General features: G+C 37.1%; 1 protein-coding gene across 4 annotated transcripts in view; it reads left to right on the top strand.

Annotated features, from left to right (window-relative positions):
• KHDRBS3 (KH RNA binding domain containing, signal transduction associated 3) overlaps window positions 1–16,339 on the top strand; it is a 95,220-nt gene that overhangs the window by 38,861 nt on the left and 40,020 nt on the right. For all 4 annotated transcript variants that reach the window (XR_008746457.1, XM_055799554.1, XM_055799555.1 and 1 more), the window contains exons 4-5: window positions 5,411–5,557; window positions 9,663–9,802. Coding sequence is in view for 3 of the 4 variants with exons in the window: in XM_055799554.1 (XP_055655529.1) it covers window positions 5,411–5,557; window positions 9,663–9,802 (287 nt within the window). In the remaining variant the exon portion in view is untranslated. The remainder of the gene's footprint in view (window positions 1–5,410; window positions 5,558–9,662; window positions 9,803–16,339) is intronic.

A 16,339-nucleotide genomic window follows, 5' to 3' on the forward strand; every position in this document is an offset into this window, starting at 1 on the left:
ATATGATTAATTCTGAGTTCAGAAACAGTAAGATTCCTGCCATTGTGGGTCTGCTTGTATTTTTGAAAGGGACAGTGCAGAGGAACCAGTTGGATACTTTGGAACAATACAGCTGGAATAGCTTCTGCGTACCTATTTGGACTAGTCCTTCAGAAAGCATCATTCAGAACTAAAGCAAAGTAAATTAATGACACTGGTTTGAGTACTCAATTGAACCTACAGGATATGTGCAAGAAAGTACTCTTGCCGCACAGGGATCCTAAATGAATTTGCACTCATGCCTAGTTCTCTGGGGACATGGCTCAGCAAGCCAGAGACACTCTGTATGTGGAGAACTTAACCAATAAGAATTTAAGATTATTTTTTTCTGGATTCACGTAGATTATCTGTGTACTAATTGTTTCAACCATACCTCTTTCACTAACACATAACTAAATTTTTGCCTTGATCTTCGTACATTCTTGTTCAGCATTTTGAAACCACTGCATTAAACTTGTCTAGACAACTAGCAAATAAGAGAACCTTATTTAACCTTAATTATACAGTTTTGTTCTATGAGAAAGAAGTGGTCTTTGCTGAAAAGAAGCCCAGGACTGAATTACATGGTGTCAGCAAACTTCTGCTCAGAAAGGCTGGCAAGCTCTCACACATGAACAGTTTTTGCATTACTTGGAAAATCTAGTTGAGTCTTTAGTGTGGTATTGACAAGTAATGAAGTACATCACTCTTAGAATCATAGAATGGTTTGGGTTGGAAGGGACCTTTTAAAGGTCATCTAGTCTAACCCCCCTCAGCAGTGAGCAGGGACATTTTCAACTAGATCAGGTTGCTCAAAACCTGGTCCAGCCTGACCTTAAATGTTTCTAGGAATGGGGCTTTTGCCATGTCTCTGGGCAACCTGTTCTGATGTTTCACCACCCTCACTCTAAAAAATTTCTTCCTTACTCCTAGCCTGAGCCTACCCTCTTAGTTTAAAACCATTAGCCCTTGTCCTGTTGCTACAGGCCCTACTTTTGCCCTGTTTGATACATTTCAAATCTGCAGAGAAACCTGAGTTGCTCCTATAGGAGAATAATAGGTAAATAGTGTACACTAATTTTTCTGGTTGCAAATAATCAGGTGCCAAAACAGGCAATTTCAGTGCTGCCTTGGCAGTGCTCAGAGCACTGGTCTGGAGAAGGTAAATGGTGAACCAAGGCAATGAGCCAGCCTAGAGACACACGTGGGAGATACATGTGGCTCCTGCTCTACCACGCAGTCTCTCCAGCATAGCTGCTTCTCCCTGTTTCCTAACGCACTCTCTGACCAAACAGAAAATCCACAAGTTCCTAGCCTGCTATTTTTCATCTTAGAGGACAGGAGAAATTGATTAAAAAGTGTAATTGCCACTATGTAGGATTTTCTTCTAATTCTCATTGAGGTTTTGATTTATATAAGGGTCAGATGAAAGTGAAATCTCCTGAACAATATTGTTTGCTCCTGGTGAACAGAAAATTGGAGCAAACCTTGTTTTCAGAAGTGCATCGTTATTATAAGACAATGTTCAATGGCACAAACTGTCATTTAAAAATAAAAAAAATTCTGGGAAAAACCCTATTTTCAGTTTCAAAGCACTGTTGTGGTTAGAATTTTTGTTAGACAGCAAAATCTTTGGAATTACATTATCACAGATAAAAAACTTCAGCTGATAAATTAGTACTCTTTACACTGAAGCCAGATTTGCCCCGCAAAACAGATGAGGATCTGATCTGTTGTCTCTTTAACAAGTTCATTGCAGCACCTTTGCTGTCACTGGAAGTGAGACTGCATATGCTGTATAGCTGCTTAGTGATGGTCATCACAGGTTCTGGGGTGTACCAGTTGTTGGAGGCTTCGGATCAGATTGTCAGGTATTCCTAAACACTTAACATGTTCATATACCTGCTATATCACCAGTTTTAAGTGAATAATGATGATTACCTCTTCCGAGAAACAGTGGAAGTAAGCTTCACAGATTTCTCAACTAAATTTCTAAATACTTTTTTCTTCAAATTTTTTGAACTTTTGTGAGAACTTCAAAGGCTTTTGGGAGAAAGCTAATTAGTGCGAAAGGTTAAGAACATGCAGCAAAGATCACCATTATTTTGTGCAAGTTCTTTAAGGAAAGATTTGGATAAACCAGTATGAGAGATACAGATAAACCAGTCTGACTTTAAATTCATTTTGGGCAACAGTATTTCTCTAGCTCTTGACTTGTAATTGGCTTTTTAGGGTGTCCACTCTGCTTCCTAATAAGACATTTTGGTTTAAGAGCACATTCAGGAAAGTCTTTTGTTCTGTATCTTTGTTCCTTATTCCTTCAACTGAGTTCCAGAATCAGTCTAGGCTTTTATTTCCATCTCTTGTCAACACCTGGAGGACCATTTAATGTATCTACTTGTGATATATAGTATCTAAATTCAGTAATTCTCTGTGCTGTCACTTTATTGCTGACTTCTCACTAGTCGGTACTGAGATACCTTCTGCTAGATTACTCAGGCTTTCATGTGTCTATAGGCAAGTGAAAAAATAAAAAGGACCTGCTTCAGAATTTCTTTATTCCATGAAAAGGTTGCTTTTATATTGTAAATCTGAAGAAATAACTTAAAGCCTTCCATACTAATTGGTTATTCATGTGTTACCAATACTTTGACACTAGTACAGGCCTTTCAACAACTCAAATATTCTGAATGGTTTATAAAATCTGACAGAAGCCAAATTTAAGATACCATTAAAAATAGGTATCAGGTAGTACCTAAAGAAATCTAAAACCTAAATCAAAGATGTAGTGAAGGTGAAAATGGACAGTACTGTGAGCATATGTTAATAAATACTGCTATGCAACTTCTGATTTAAAGTAGTAGACTTCTAGAGCTTGTATCTGGTTCCTGATGGCTTGACAAGTAGGATGAAAAGCAGAAGGTTCTATAGGTACAATGGAACACACAGCAAAGTGTGTATTGACTGTCTTAGGCATGTTGCCAGGTGCCTTGTGCCGCTGTGCATTGTAAGCCGTGCTGGTGCTGTGCTTTGTTCTGGACCATGAAGGGATGAACTACAACAGCATGTGGTACAAAGCAAACAGGGTAAGCGTTCCTGTAAGGCCTCCAGAGCCCCGTACTGTAGTGATGTGTCTGTACGGAAAACACAAAGTTAAATCAGATTGTCCAAACCATGAATAGTTCAGTGTGATAACTTTTGTGCAAGATGATGGAAACTTAAAGGACAGGGGTTTATTCATTTTTCTTTTTTTTTTTGAGGGGAGGGGTTGTGGATTTAGTTGTTGGGGGTTTTTTTCGGGAAAAAAGGTGGGGTGGTGACATTGCTGTCTTTCAGCTCACTTGTTCCACATCTGGTTTGCTTTCATCCTTTCAGCAGCTCTCAGATCTCCCTTACAGTGAGGAAAAACAATGTTCTTTGTTTTGGCCAGCCTGGCAGCATCCACATGCACTGGGCAAGCCTAGGCAATGTATGTGCCATCAGGTAATGGAAGGCAGGGGATTTTGTGGGAGCTAAAAATATTGTCAGTGAGGGATACTGGAATGAGAGCAAGCTGTGGCTTTTGTCTTGGTCATCATGGGGAATAAAAAACACCTGAAATGCTTCATGTATGCCCAAGGTTGGGATGTGTAGGCCAGTGAGTGAACTAATTTGTGTGGTGTTAGTTGTGGAGAGTAGTGTGTTGCCAAATCATGTTACAGCATTTAAAAAAAATAATAAAGTGAACTTCGCAAGTGAAGCAAGATAAAAGGATAAAGTTACTTAAAAAGCTTGCTTATGGGCAAGATTTTAGAACAACCTGCATTGAAATTTCTTACATAATTTGTTCAGATTCCTGATTGAAACCCTTTCACCAGGGATTGCAGATGAAATTGTGACTTTTCTATTGTTTGTTGCTATTACCAGGCAAGTTGATTGATAACCACAGAAATGGATTTTCTTAATTCTCAGTTCTCTGCATATCTAAATGCACAGTGTTTTCTTCCCTTTAAAAGAGGGATGGGGAGTGCTTGACAGAATGTATGTACTAAAAAGCCAAAGAAAATGTATATGGGGAACTCCACTGATGAAAACATCTAGCTTCCAGTGCTAGATAATAGTTCATATAGATAAGTTCGTCTTAAAGTAGTTGTGAGAAACAGTTCCTATTAAAACTAAAATGTTTAAGAGCTGTAATGTTTATATTTACTTCCAGTTTCCAAGATCTGTTATTTGTATTGACAAGGAATGATTTTGCTGACAAAGTCTAATCCTGCTGACTCTGGCCTCTAATACTTTTGCTGTGAATGCTCTAACAGCTAACTAGATTGTTTTATTTTTTTAAACATCCATATAGTTAAATGTGAAGTATGATGACAAAAATGTTATTTATGAGAAGCAGAAAAGGATTGTTACTTATAAACCTCAACCCATAATTAAGGGATGTGCATGGGGGGAGATTTCAACTGTTAAACTATAATTTTAGTCACCTAAAGGATGAAGTACTTACCTGGTTCTTGCTACATACACTAAGCAGCAGGGGAGAATTCTTAGGGCTTTTGTTTTCAGATAGCAGAACTGCTAAGAATTTGATACAATGTTATCTGGTGATGCAATGAAATTTTTAATGTTTAGTCTCTTTGGAGTGCACCTGTCATACACATGGGAGGAGGGCAACCTATCTGACACTAATGAATGATGTCCTTTAGGTCTGTGAACATTTTGCATGTGAATGCAAGTATTTGAGAACTGAGCTCTGCTCCACTACATTGAAATCATAGTTTCTCAGTCATATTGAAGTGGATGAATAAAAGAAAATCTCTTCTGAAATAGCTAGTGAGCTCTTTCCTCTAATGTCCTCCTCCTTTGTCTCATGCTGTTACTCTCATGTCCACGTAGCGCAGTTCTGTGAAGGATGTACTTGTCGGGTAGAAATCTTGGTGAGAATAGGAAAATAGAGGTATCTGAGCAGTGCAGTAACACTAAGATCAAAATAATATTGGTAAAAGAATCTTGCTCTTCCAGAATATTAGATCAAACCTATTTCTAAAGACTACTTTTGAGAAGAGGCTTCAAGTTAACTTATGGTTCTCAGTGTCTTCTATATGAAACTGGTGCACTTGGGGAAAACTCCTGGGAACACTCTCCCCTGTGCTAGTTTCCTCATGTGAACAGAAGCTGATGGGTCCTATTTTGTGTGTTACTGATCATTTAATGTTGATAAGCAAACTGATACTATTCTGTTATTTTAGCAACATGATTGAAGTGTATCAGAAAAGTAATTATACATTTTTTTTAGTTGCTGCATCTGACCATGAGTAAACAGTATGTACAAATGCCTCTGACACAATTTCAGCTCTATAATATGTTTAAAATAAGATGGAAAAAACCCAACTTTTTTCTCATCTCCTAGGAGGAAGAGTTGAGAAAAAGTGGAGAGGCAAAGTACTTCCACCTAAATGATGACCTACACGTTTTAATTGAAGTATTTGCGCCACCAGCAGAAGCATATGCCAGAATGGGACATGCATTGGAAGAAATCAAGAAGTTCCTTATCCCTGTTAGTATTTTAATTTTTGAATAAAAATTTTGGTAGCCTTGAGTGAGAAATTTTGTGTATTTTACTAACTTACTGTACAATATTGGTCAGGTCATGTTGCATGATTTCCTTCACCTGTGATATAGGCAGTTATTGGGTGAATGCATAACTGTCCATATACATGCATCTCATGATACGACCTATAGTAAAAGAGCAACTTATTCTTAACTGGTTATGTGCAAAATATTTTAAGTCTACAGATAATTGTAAAAACTTGTAAAATGTGGAAAAACAACTTTGTTCGATTAAGGTATGGCTTTTCTGTGTTCCTGTTACATCTGAAGCATCAGCATAGGGTTCTGTTTCATTAAGAATAAATAAATCTGACAATGTAGTATTGCTTCCACCCATAATCCTGGTTTAGTATTCAGTGCTGAGAATCAATACAACTTTATCTTTTTTTTTTCACATAGCTAGTGATACATGGGTTATACTTGTCTTCTGGTGTATACTTCAGCTTGTGATGTATGAATGGTAAAAGGAGATGTGATTTCCAGCATAAGAGTGTACTGCAGGTTTGGGATATGTATAGGCAGTGGTATGGCAGGGTTTTCAGTGTCCTACAGAAGATTCCTTTATTTGTTTCTCATGTAAGGACTGACCTCAATTGCTTTGTGATGTTAAACTGCTTGGAAAATTCCAAACTGTCAAGCTGGGACAGCTGAGTGGAAGCTGGGGTAGAAGGTGAGGTGAGGCATGAAGCTCCTAACTTTTTATTGGTTATCAAATGAATGAATAAAGCAAAGCATTCTCAAGGTGCATTGACTAATATTTATTTTTACTGCTGAAAATGTTGTCCAAGTGTTAGTCTTTATTTGTGTCAGGTCTTGGAAATGTGGGAGACCTAGCTAAGCGAACATTGCTAAGGTGTATAATCTGAGTGACAGCAGCATCAAAATGTTTGAGGGTATAGTCAGTGTAGCTGTATTCAGGATCAGCTGGGGATGGATGCCTCTTGTTTGGCCACTACAGCCTGTTGTGGGTAGAACTGCCAGCTCTACTTTGAGCTGAAACAGTTGGTGCTGATGACCTGACAGTATGTATGCATTTTGGGGACTTTAATTTGTACTAAACCTAGTCCAGACCCATGAAACTGAAGTCCCCAAGTCAATGAGTTGATGGTGTGCTCCTTGAGTTTTTTCTTCTGGCATGTTTTTCTTTCAATGAAAGTCAATTCATATGCCCCAGTACTGCTCCATGACAGGAACCAGAGCATGGTAAGTAATGATCATCAGGAGGTTCATTCAGGAATACATCCTGATGTGAAATAACGCACTAATGTAGGTGCAGCTTTTGATGGTTAAAAACTAAATGTCTTGAGCATTATGTTCTCATGTTATAAAGAAGCAAGCACTGCATAATAGTTTTTTCTACAGGTTCCACATGGCTTTTGTCTTGAGGTTTACGAATAGGTAAATTTAAAACATATTGTTCAAACATCCTAACTGATCTGGGGATACTGAACAGAATATTTGAAGGAATGCTGGCCTGTTATGATGTTGAAGGTTACTGTAGTTGCATGATTTGTGATTCGATTGTATGAAGTGATAAGGAAGAATTAACTTCTTGGCTATTCTAGTGAGCAAATACCTGCTTTCTTTTTAGATGGAAATATGATCAATTATAGATGAGTGCTTTTCTGCATGCACTGGAAGTAAGGATATATCTGGTATTTGCATGCCTTCTTCATCAGAGATCTTATTTGTCTTTGTTAGGCTTGATTCACCTAATCATAATAAATGAAGTAAGCTTGTCAAAACCTAGCCATTACTCTGCTGCTGTGAAGCCAGTAGAATTAGACTGGTAATGAGCAGTTCCATTCATTGGTTTTACACTTTTCCATCTCAACATTTGATCATTGCGCTTTTATTGTGCTGAGTTGAACTGATTCTACATAATCTTTTTGGAACTATGGAATCAAGCAAGCACTCCTAATTTCCCTTTGGCTTTTCAAATGTAATCTTAGCCGAATGGTTCTAAAAATGCCTAAATCACTTCTGCCCACCTCGCCCTTGCAGCAGCTGCTCCAGGAAGCAATAAGGAGCAGCTTTGTCTTCTCTATAGAACTACTATTTGCTTAGTTCAGTCCTGTTCCTAATGCTGTGTAGGGAGAAAATATCTTGCATGTATCTTGATGACTCGGTCACTCCTACAGAAGAAAACATCCTCCATGTTCAGAGAAGACCGTAGTCAGTCAGGATGGGCAATATTCGTAAGAAGAGAGTACATCTATTAAACTGAAATTTGTCAGCAACATTTGACTGAAATTTGAGTGTCACCTCAGCATGAACTGTACAGGGATGAGTACAGTCTAAAGGTTTCCAAGTCCATCTTGTGTTCTAGGTGAGGAAAAGATTGCTGCCTCCTCAGTTGACTTGAAGTGTACTGTTTTCCAGTAGTGGGCAGTCAGAAGTTGACCATCTGTTACTTGAAGAATCCAATTCAGTCTAATGGATTAACAGTACTTATCATGGCTTCCTTGTACTACCCCTTTGCTCTGTACCCTCTTGCAGCTTCTGGCGTGTGTGATATGGACCATATTTTCGGTTCTTTGCCTTTACACAGTGGAGTCCTTGTCTGTGACTGAGGCGGCTGGTATGTCTGGTAGTATGCTACTGGAAAAATCAGAAAGCATCAGGGAGAAAAGAATAAGGACTTAACATGCGTACTGGCAACCTAAGCACATCTTTGTTAAGAAATCAAATGTAATTATTGTGAAATGATCAAAGGTGATTTTCCAGGAGCCCAATTCTCCCCAAGACATTCTTCTCAGAAGATATAAAGGGCATCCCTCATACATGTTATGTCAGAACTTTGAGACCTGTATGTTTGTGGTACAGTTCCTTTGCATTTTCTTTCAAAGCTGAATTTTTGTTGCATAGAAATTTTGTATTTTTAGTCAGTTGTGGTCCAGCAACAGATTACAAATATAAAACGAGTTTCTGTACAGTAGTTGGCCAGAGTAGTGTTCAATTGCCTGATTGTGTTCTACTCCTTGTGATGGCCTGGCTGTGCTTTGGGTACAAGCAGTTTTGTAATGGAATCTGTTTCTCCAAAGCTTCAGTCAGTTTGAAACAATTGATTCATCTTTCAGACTTTTTTCTTGTTCACTGGTTGGTTTTCTGCTGCTAAGTATGATCTTACATGGGCAGTTGTGGGTTAAACTTAAGAGCCTGTACAAGACAGTTTGAACAAAATGCTTTTAGAGCGCCACTTTTTTAATGCTAGTAACTATTTTCTTCAATGGCATGTAAAGGAAATCTTATTTCTGTTCATAGAAGTCTAAGGAAAGTGGAATGTCAAGAGTTCATTGCTGTATCTGTTACTGTGATGCGCTTGTTTTGGAGGTTGGCTCAGGGTTCCTGAAAACTCTTGCTTATTTGAGAAATAACATATTAATATCCCATGTAAATAACTTCAGCTTTCTTTTTCATAGGCCTCAAGAGGTTTTGTGCAGAATAAGGGACAAGGCATGTGTCTTCAGCTTGTTTACTGTTGCATATTGTAGAATTTAAATTTTTGGTGCCCTTTTTATTAGACAATAGTGCATGTGTGTATTGAATGAATTTCCTTGTTTAATCTTTAACTCCTGATTTTAAAAGTGTAGCTATCTATAATCTATTCCTTCTTTTTGAGGGGCTGTTCTCAACAGAGTGGGTTCTGTTACTGCTTTGCAACACCAGGCAACGACATTTCCCCTGTTCTTAATACATCATTCTACAACTGGAACTACAAACCAGATCTCAGCTCAGAATATGGCACCTTGATTTTGTTGTTGTTTCACCCTAGTTACGGCATTCTAACATTGGCATTTTAATTGGTAAAGCTATGTGGAGGTAATATGCAGTGGGAAGGAAAATAATGCCTCAGCAAAACCTGCAATTAATATGTAGAATTCTTTTAGAAACTTTGACTGAATAATATGCCTATTATATTATGAATATTAAAATTTTCAGTGCGATGTTCAGCTTTTTAAGAGGAAACTTTCAGGAGCAGTGTATTCTGGTAGTAACTTGGTGTGGTGGTTGAACAGTTTGTTTTTCTCGCTCTGCCCCCCCTGTTTTAGGATTACAATGATGAAATCAGACAGGCACAACTTCAAGAATTAACATATTTAAATGGTGGCTCAGAAAATGCAGAAGTTCCAGTAGTTCGTGGAAAAGCATCTATTCGAGCAAGAGGAGTGCCAGTTCCTGCTTTGTCCAGGTAAGTATCTGAGCTGCAGTGGAATTTCATTTGAATGTACCTATTTTAAGCTTTTCCCTTTAAACACAACACTACCCATGTGCCCCCCACCCCCAAGTACCCAGTGAAATACATGAAGGATTCGCATAATATAAGCAAAAGATTAGGGAAACAGTCGAGTCATTGGAGATAGCCTAATTGGTTTAGACTGCATTAACAGTGGTGGTGGGTTTTGTGGCATGAAACTTGAATGATACCTATGTTAAGAAACGGTGTGCATCACACAAGGTGTTCAGTCTTAATGTGAGCATCTGCTTGACTTCTAACTGGGTTGTTCCTTCAGGTGCACTTAGGGTCTATGTGTGGGCGCAGTGAAGCTCACAGCTTTAAAAAAAATGGTAAATTTAGCTTGCCTTGATTGACATACAAATTTCAGAGCAATTTCTTTAACCTATGGAATACACATTCCTTTTTTACTGTATTGCTAAGTTCTTGTAGTCATGATGAAAGTTACAGAAGTGCTTTGGTAGTAGAATTTGGATTTAGTCTCATTTGAGTAGCACTTAGTAAAAGTGGCTTTTGATTCAGGAATAGGCAAGTCTACTGCTTTGCTTTGTTTCTCTTTGACACAGGAGATGTTTTGTTTCTACTTTAGCATCCCCTGTCTTTGCAGTACTGAGATGACAGCTACAACTCTTTTGAGTACTGAAGTGTGAAAACGAAGTGCATAACTGTTTCTGTTACAGTACAGAGAGACTGTGGCTGCAGCAGCTAAGTGTAACTCTTCTACAGTAAACTATTTTCCTTCAGTTGTAGCTATGGTTCTTACTAATGCAAGCTTGAAACCTGCATTTCAGGTTTTCAAATTTCAAAACAGTATTCTGAAGTGTTTTAACTCAGATTAAGTGTGGTGGGGAAAAAAGGCACTGAGGAATTACTCCATTTATATAGATCTACTTACACAGTTACATGTATCCTGATCGTGACTGCAAACACAATGCAGAAGGATCTTAATCTAGAGAATTTACTTACTGATGGTTGTCCTGTAAGAATATCACTATTTTCTCTAAATCAACAATTTTTTGTTCTTCTATGAAGTAATAATTGTGTAATATCTGTTCTGCTTCTTGATTTTTTTAATGTTCAGAGCAGTGGTTCCAAGTGACCAAGGCTCACTTCCTTAGCCCTGTAATCAGTCATACAAAAGTGCTTGCGAATTAGAGACCTGATTTGATTTTGGAGGGTGGTTTTTTGCTAATCTGACTTCAGTTCTTAAATATCTGTTTTTAACTTTGCCATAGATGCCTGTAATGGTTGTTACAGACATTCGCTACAGATACACTTACAGTTCTAATTTGTGTTTTCATTTTTCATGTCCTTAAGCTAGTGTTTCTGGGATATAGAAGTTGTTTGGTTTGATCTTACCACTAAAGCTTGATACCTAACTTCCACTACTAGTATCTAGTACATGAATGCATAATTAATTTATAGGACTGAATTCCTAACATCACTAGTTCCATCCTCTGGATTTTGGTAAATTATTTTTTTCAATCTCCAATTTATGCAAGACACATACGCTGTTACATAGTTCACAAAATCCTTTGTAGTTGGCCTACAACTATTGAAATGGCTTCAAGGCAAATTTAAATGTTATTAGTATTTGACTTGGAGGTGACAGCTAAAAATTGTGGTTTTGTCATCTCCATTTTTCTTAAATGTTTGAAAGAAAATTCAGACGTTGTTGGTTTGACTTGTCCTTACTTCAAGGCTTGTCTTAAACTCAAAGACTTTTTCCCTTCAGAAATTGAAGCACTCTGTTAGCATAATCCTTAAGTGAAATTCAGTGCTACTGAGATAATACAGCCATTCAGTTAAAGATCTCAACTCAGTTGTGATGCTCTGATGCTTTTTTAGCACAAATTAACAAAGCTTTCCTTCAAGAAAAGTATTACTTACTGAAATTAAAGTATTTGTCTTAGTATTAAATAAAACGGTTTAATAGCAAGCATCCCTGAGATTTCTCAGGCTTTGCTTTAACCTCTCCTGGCCTTGTAAAGTGAAGCCTAAAACCTTGATCCTAACCTCCCTTTATAATCTATAGAATACTTTTAAGGTATCAACCTTGATACATGTAACGTCCTGTTGAGGATGCAATATCTGAATGTGTTTTAAGTTCCCAATTTTTTTAAGCCTATATTATTCCTGAATATTTTCACTTTAAAAAAGTACTAATTTATGCCTTTTTTTACTCCTTATTAGACATGTTGAAACTGGAGATAATGCATCTTATCAAGTGCCTTCTTTTAAGAAGACTTGTTACGTGTATATTTAGCTCCATACCAAAATTTTACTTTTTAGAAAACAATACATTTGTTGTGCTTGCATACCAAATTCTAGCTTGTGCACAGGTATGGTAAGTAAATTCCTAACAGTTGTAATTTGATAACTTTTTATTCTGCTATTTCTGGATTAACTACAGGTTCAAAATAAACATGTGTTACCATTCTTATTAATGTGCACATTTTAAGCACATTTTGCCAATAAAGTAGCATTTTCCTCTCTAAAAATTCACATTCCTATTGCAAGCATAAGTAAACATAAAATTTAAGGCTCACTCAATTGTGACTCAAATTAAGATATACTGGGAAAGTGAAATTCTAGAGGATGATGATAATAAGCCTGAGCATATGGATAATCTTCCTCGCTACCTTGGGTTGGGTAGAGGGAACAGCTCATGTTACTTACAGCTAGACATCACTGTTAAAATCATAGAATGGTTTGGGTTTGAAGGGATCTTTTAAAGAAAGATTCTGAGAGCCCCATCCAGCCTGGCCTTGGACACATGCACAGCTTCTCTGGGCAATCTGTTGCAGTGCCTCACCGCTTTCATTGTAAAGAATTTTGTCCTTATGTCCAATTTAAACCTACCCCCTTTCTGTTTAAAACAGTTGCTCCTTGTCCTGTGACTGCAGACCCTGACTAAAAGTCTCCATCTTTATTATAAGCAGCACTCCTTAAATGTTGAAAGGCCACAGTAAGGGAGAGTTGATTGGGTTCACTCCCCAGATTGAGATGAATTGTATTTGGAAGCAGATAGACTTGGTTTTCACAAAGATGGGGGAAGGAAAAGGTAATTGCTTACAAAGCCAACATGTAGGTACAGTCTAATTAAAGAAATAACAAAATTCTGTTTTATGCTTGCATGAGTGTGTGGATTTTTTACTTTTCCATTTATTCTTTTTATTCATATTTCAGTGTGTGCATGGCTGGAATCCTAATGGTTGAATGACTGTCACCCTACCTGGGGAAAAATAACTGTTGTAGGTTAGAATTTGCTGTCTTACATGTCAGAAGTAATATGAGGTGATGTGGATCACTGCTGCAGTTCTTCACAGCTTCCAGTTCTCCTGTCATGTCTGGAATAGACTGGTTTATTTTTTGAAGAGTAACTTTTTGTTGAACATGTAGGTACTGTGCTGCAGAAGATTCTGAACTGGCAAAGCCAGTTCAGGATCCAGGACAAAGGCAGGTATTATGCTCGGTGTGTTTTGTGTCTTTAGTCTTGTGATAAATCTCCCAATTCTCACAAAACTGAAACATGGACATACATATGACTGTTCTAAGTTAAAAATGTGAAATAAAACTTGCATAAGAGTAACTTCAACAGTGGCTCATTTTAAAAAAAATTAAAAGGCAGGAAGCCTAGCTCTGAGTGGTATCCAGATGTGTTTGGTATTTTGGTGCTAACATTTTAAAATAACAGGTCTGTGTTTCACATGTTTAATACAAAACCTGAACAAAAGTATTTACTGTTTGAGGAACATTAGGAACATTTTAGTTGTATGAGTTGGTAAAATACTATTTTATTGGCAATCTTCACAGGTACTAATCCAATTGTACTTCTAAACATTCACAGATTTTTTGAGTTTCTTTCTAACATAGTATAATGTGATTTTAAATGGTATTAGATTTTCTTTAGAATGTTTTTCCACACATTAAACTACTCAAACAGTGAGAGGTTGATCAATCACAAAATGCAGTGCTTCAGTAGTACTTTAACTGTACACAGTAAGGTACACTTTTCAGGTTTTGTATATAGTAATTATAGAAGATAATTTTGATACTGGATTTACAAATCACATTGGCGCATTCTAATACTTCTGTGAAAGGCTTGTTCTCTCATTCTGTAAGGTATTTATGGTACCTTTACAGAAATTAAGTACTTAATTTACTCTTTTTCTCACATACTAAATTGCAAGTATAAGTAATGAGAAAATGTTATGGGGGAAAGAGTCAGGTTCCAGCAGAAATCGTTTTCATGACATTATCTTAAAGGAATGCTGTGACATATGAGTTAAATTCTATTATTTTCCCCACTATGTTGGTACACTGTTCTGTGTAGTGAAACAAAAGATATTAAATGAGTTACTGGGATTTGCTTTATTTAGTCTAGTCCATGGTAACCAGATTGAAAAAGACCTTTTTCTGCAATGAAGAGCCTGTAAGTTGATTACCCAGCTTTGGGAATAAAATTATTCTTAAATTAACCACCTAAATTACTTGTGTATTTAATGGGGAAGAGTTAACTTCCTTCACTGGATTCACTGCTGCCAAATTAATAAATCCAGGAAAATCAAAACCAAAATGATAAAGATGTAAGAAAATTTCAAAGTTTCTTGTAGCCAGAATAATCTGGTTTACAGCAGTAAAATGTTTCTTTGAGAATAGGATGCAATGGTCTCAAGTACACAGATAATCACAGTTGCTAAAGCATGTCTGGAGGTGACAATAATGGCACCTGGCTAGAAGCTAGGATATGCTGAGTATGTTTAAGTACTGTCTATTTAAAGACATGTAAAGCCTATTTAAAGCATATTTAGTAGAAAATACAGTTAATAGGTACTTAAAGTGTAGGGCTGCCCTCATCCAAAGAAATCTGTGAGATTCTGAATAGTATCCTGTCCTAATATTCAGAAGAGTAGAGTTTTAATTAGAACCGTAGCAAAAAGAAAACCAAACACTAGTTTCTTCTGTGATGCTTCAGTACTCCTGTATTTGCAGTCTTGTAAAACTGAGGAGTTGCCAGCAAGGACCTTTTTTATTTCACATGTCCTGAAAATACGGCATGTTAACTCTGTTTCGAAGTATTACACAATCAGTGTGTACAAAAATTTTGAAGACAGGTATGTGGGAGGTTCTGTGCCCATTTGTGCACACAATTAGCCTGGATATGTTGGCAGTCAGAATACATAAAATATGTTCATATGAGCACCAGGGTAAAGAGGATATTCAAAAGGCTTCTGAAAGGGAATGAGATGACAGCATGGTAGGGAGGAAGGAAAATAAAAGCAGAAAGACCCTTCTTGTACTTCAGAATATGAGCAGGTCAAGTCTGACATGGGCTGACAAATGAGTTTTGATAATGTACAACGTTCAAGGTTTGGGAATAATGCTTTGTGGCCTGTAGAAGTGGAAACAAAGATTTTTTTTCTTCTGTAACAAAGAAATAGTGGAAGGATTAAGAGGGCTAACTGATCAAATTTCAGATTCAGAAGCATTTTAATTGAGAGCTAATATAGCAGTTTTCTTTATCAAAAGGAAGTTACTTCCAGTAGTTATGCTGCTTGTAGTGAAATCATGAATTACGTACTTGAACCAAAGTTGTGGGTCAAGACTGTTTCATAGTTATTTGAACAAATGTGCTATATTTTTAAGCGGGAATTTGGTATCTAATCACTGATGCTTGAGTTTCAAAATCTACTTTTCTAAACCTGTAATTAACATGATAGAGTATTTGGTTTTGGGAGAGGAACTCTTCCTTGTTTTAAAAGTTTTGATGTCACCTGAAATCTCCATGCCAAGTAGCCTTTCTTTTCAAATTAAACTAAAAGTTATTTTAGGTGGTTTTATAAAGAAAAAAGTCTGTAGGCCATGTGCAAAGACAAGAAGAGTTGGTGATGGCAGCTGAAATTTGGCCTGCAGAATGATGTCCTTGGTCAAACCAGCAAGCAGTGAAAGACTTGGAAGGACTGGGAGTCATGATGAATTTGATTTGATGGTAAGGTGTATCTGTGAATGTGATAGCTCAGAGCTGCGATATCTTGATTTGGATGAAATAAGTATAAAAATGAATCTAAATGTTAGTAGGTGCACCAAGGTTTTTGAATTGATAGGCGAGACAGAGTGGAAGAAAAAGGTAGAGAAAAGACTGCCTGCAATTTTTTCAGAGACCTGAGAAACTGATGGATACCCCTCAAAAGTAGTTCATTAGGAGAGGGGAAAGCCCAGGAAAGTGAAAGAGCAAGATTCTAAAAGGAAAATGTCATTGGATCAAAAATGGTAAATACAACATGGACTATGTGGAAAAACTTTGTAGGAAATCTAGCTGAAAAGTCATTAGATACCTACTGGAAGTGCTTTCTAATACGGTGTATATTTGCACACCACTGGGTATAAAGGGAAAAGTCTATTAACACATTCACTAAACTTAATGGTAGTAGTGGTTGCTTACATTCGAGTATGTGTGAGTGAAGCTTTTACTTAAAAATAAACTACTTC

The sequence above is a fragment of the Falco peregrinus genome, chromosome 3 (assembly GCF_023634155.1).
Source record: "Falco peregrinus isolate bFalPer1 chromosome 3, bFalPer1.pri, whole genome shotgun sequence".
NCBI lineage: Eukaryota > Metazoa > Chordata > Aves > Falconiformes > Falconidae > Falco > Falco peregrinus.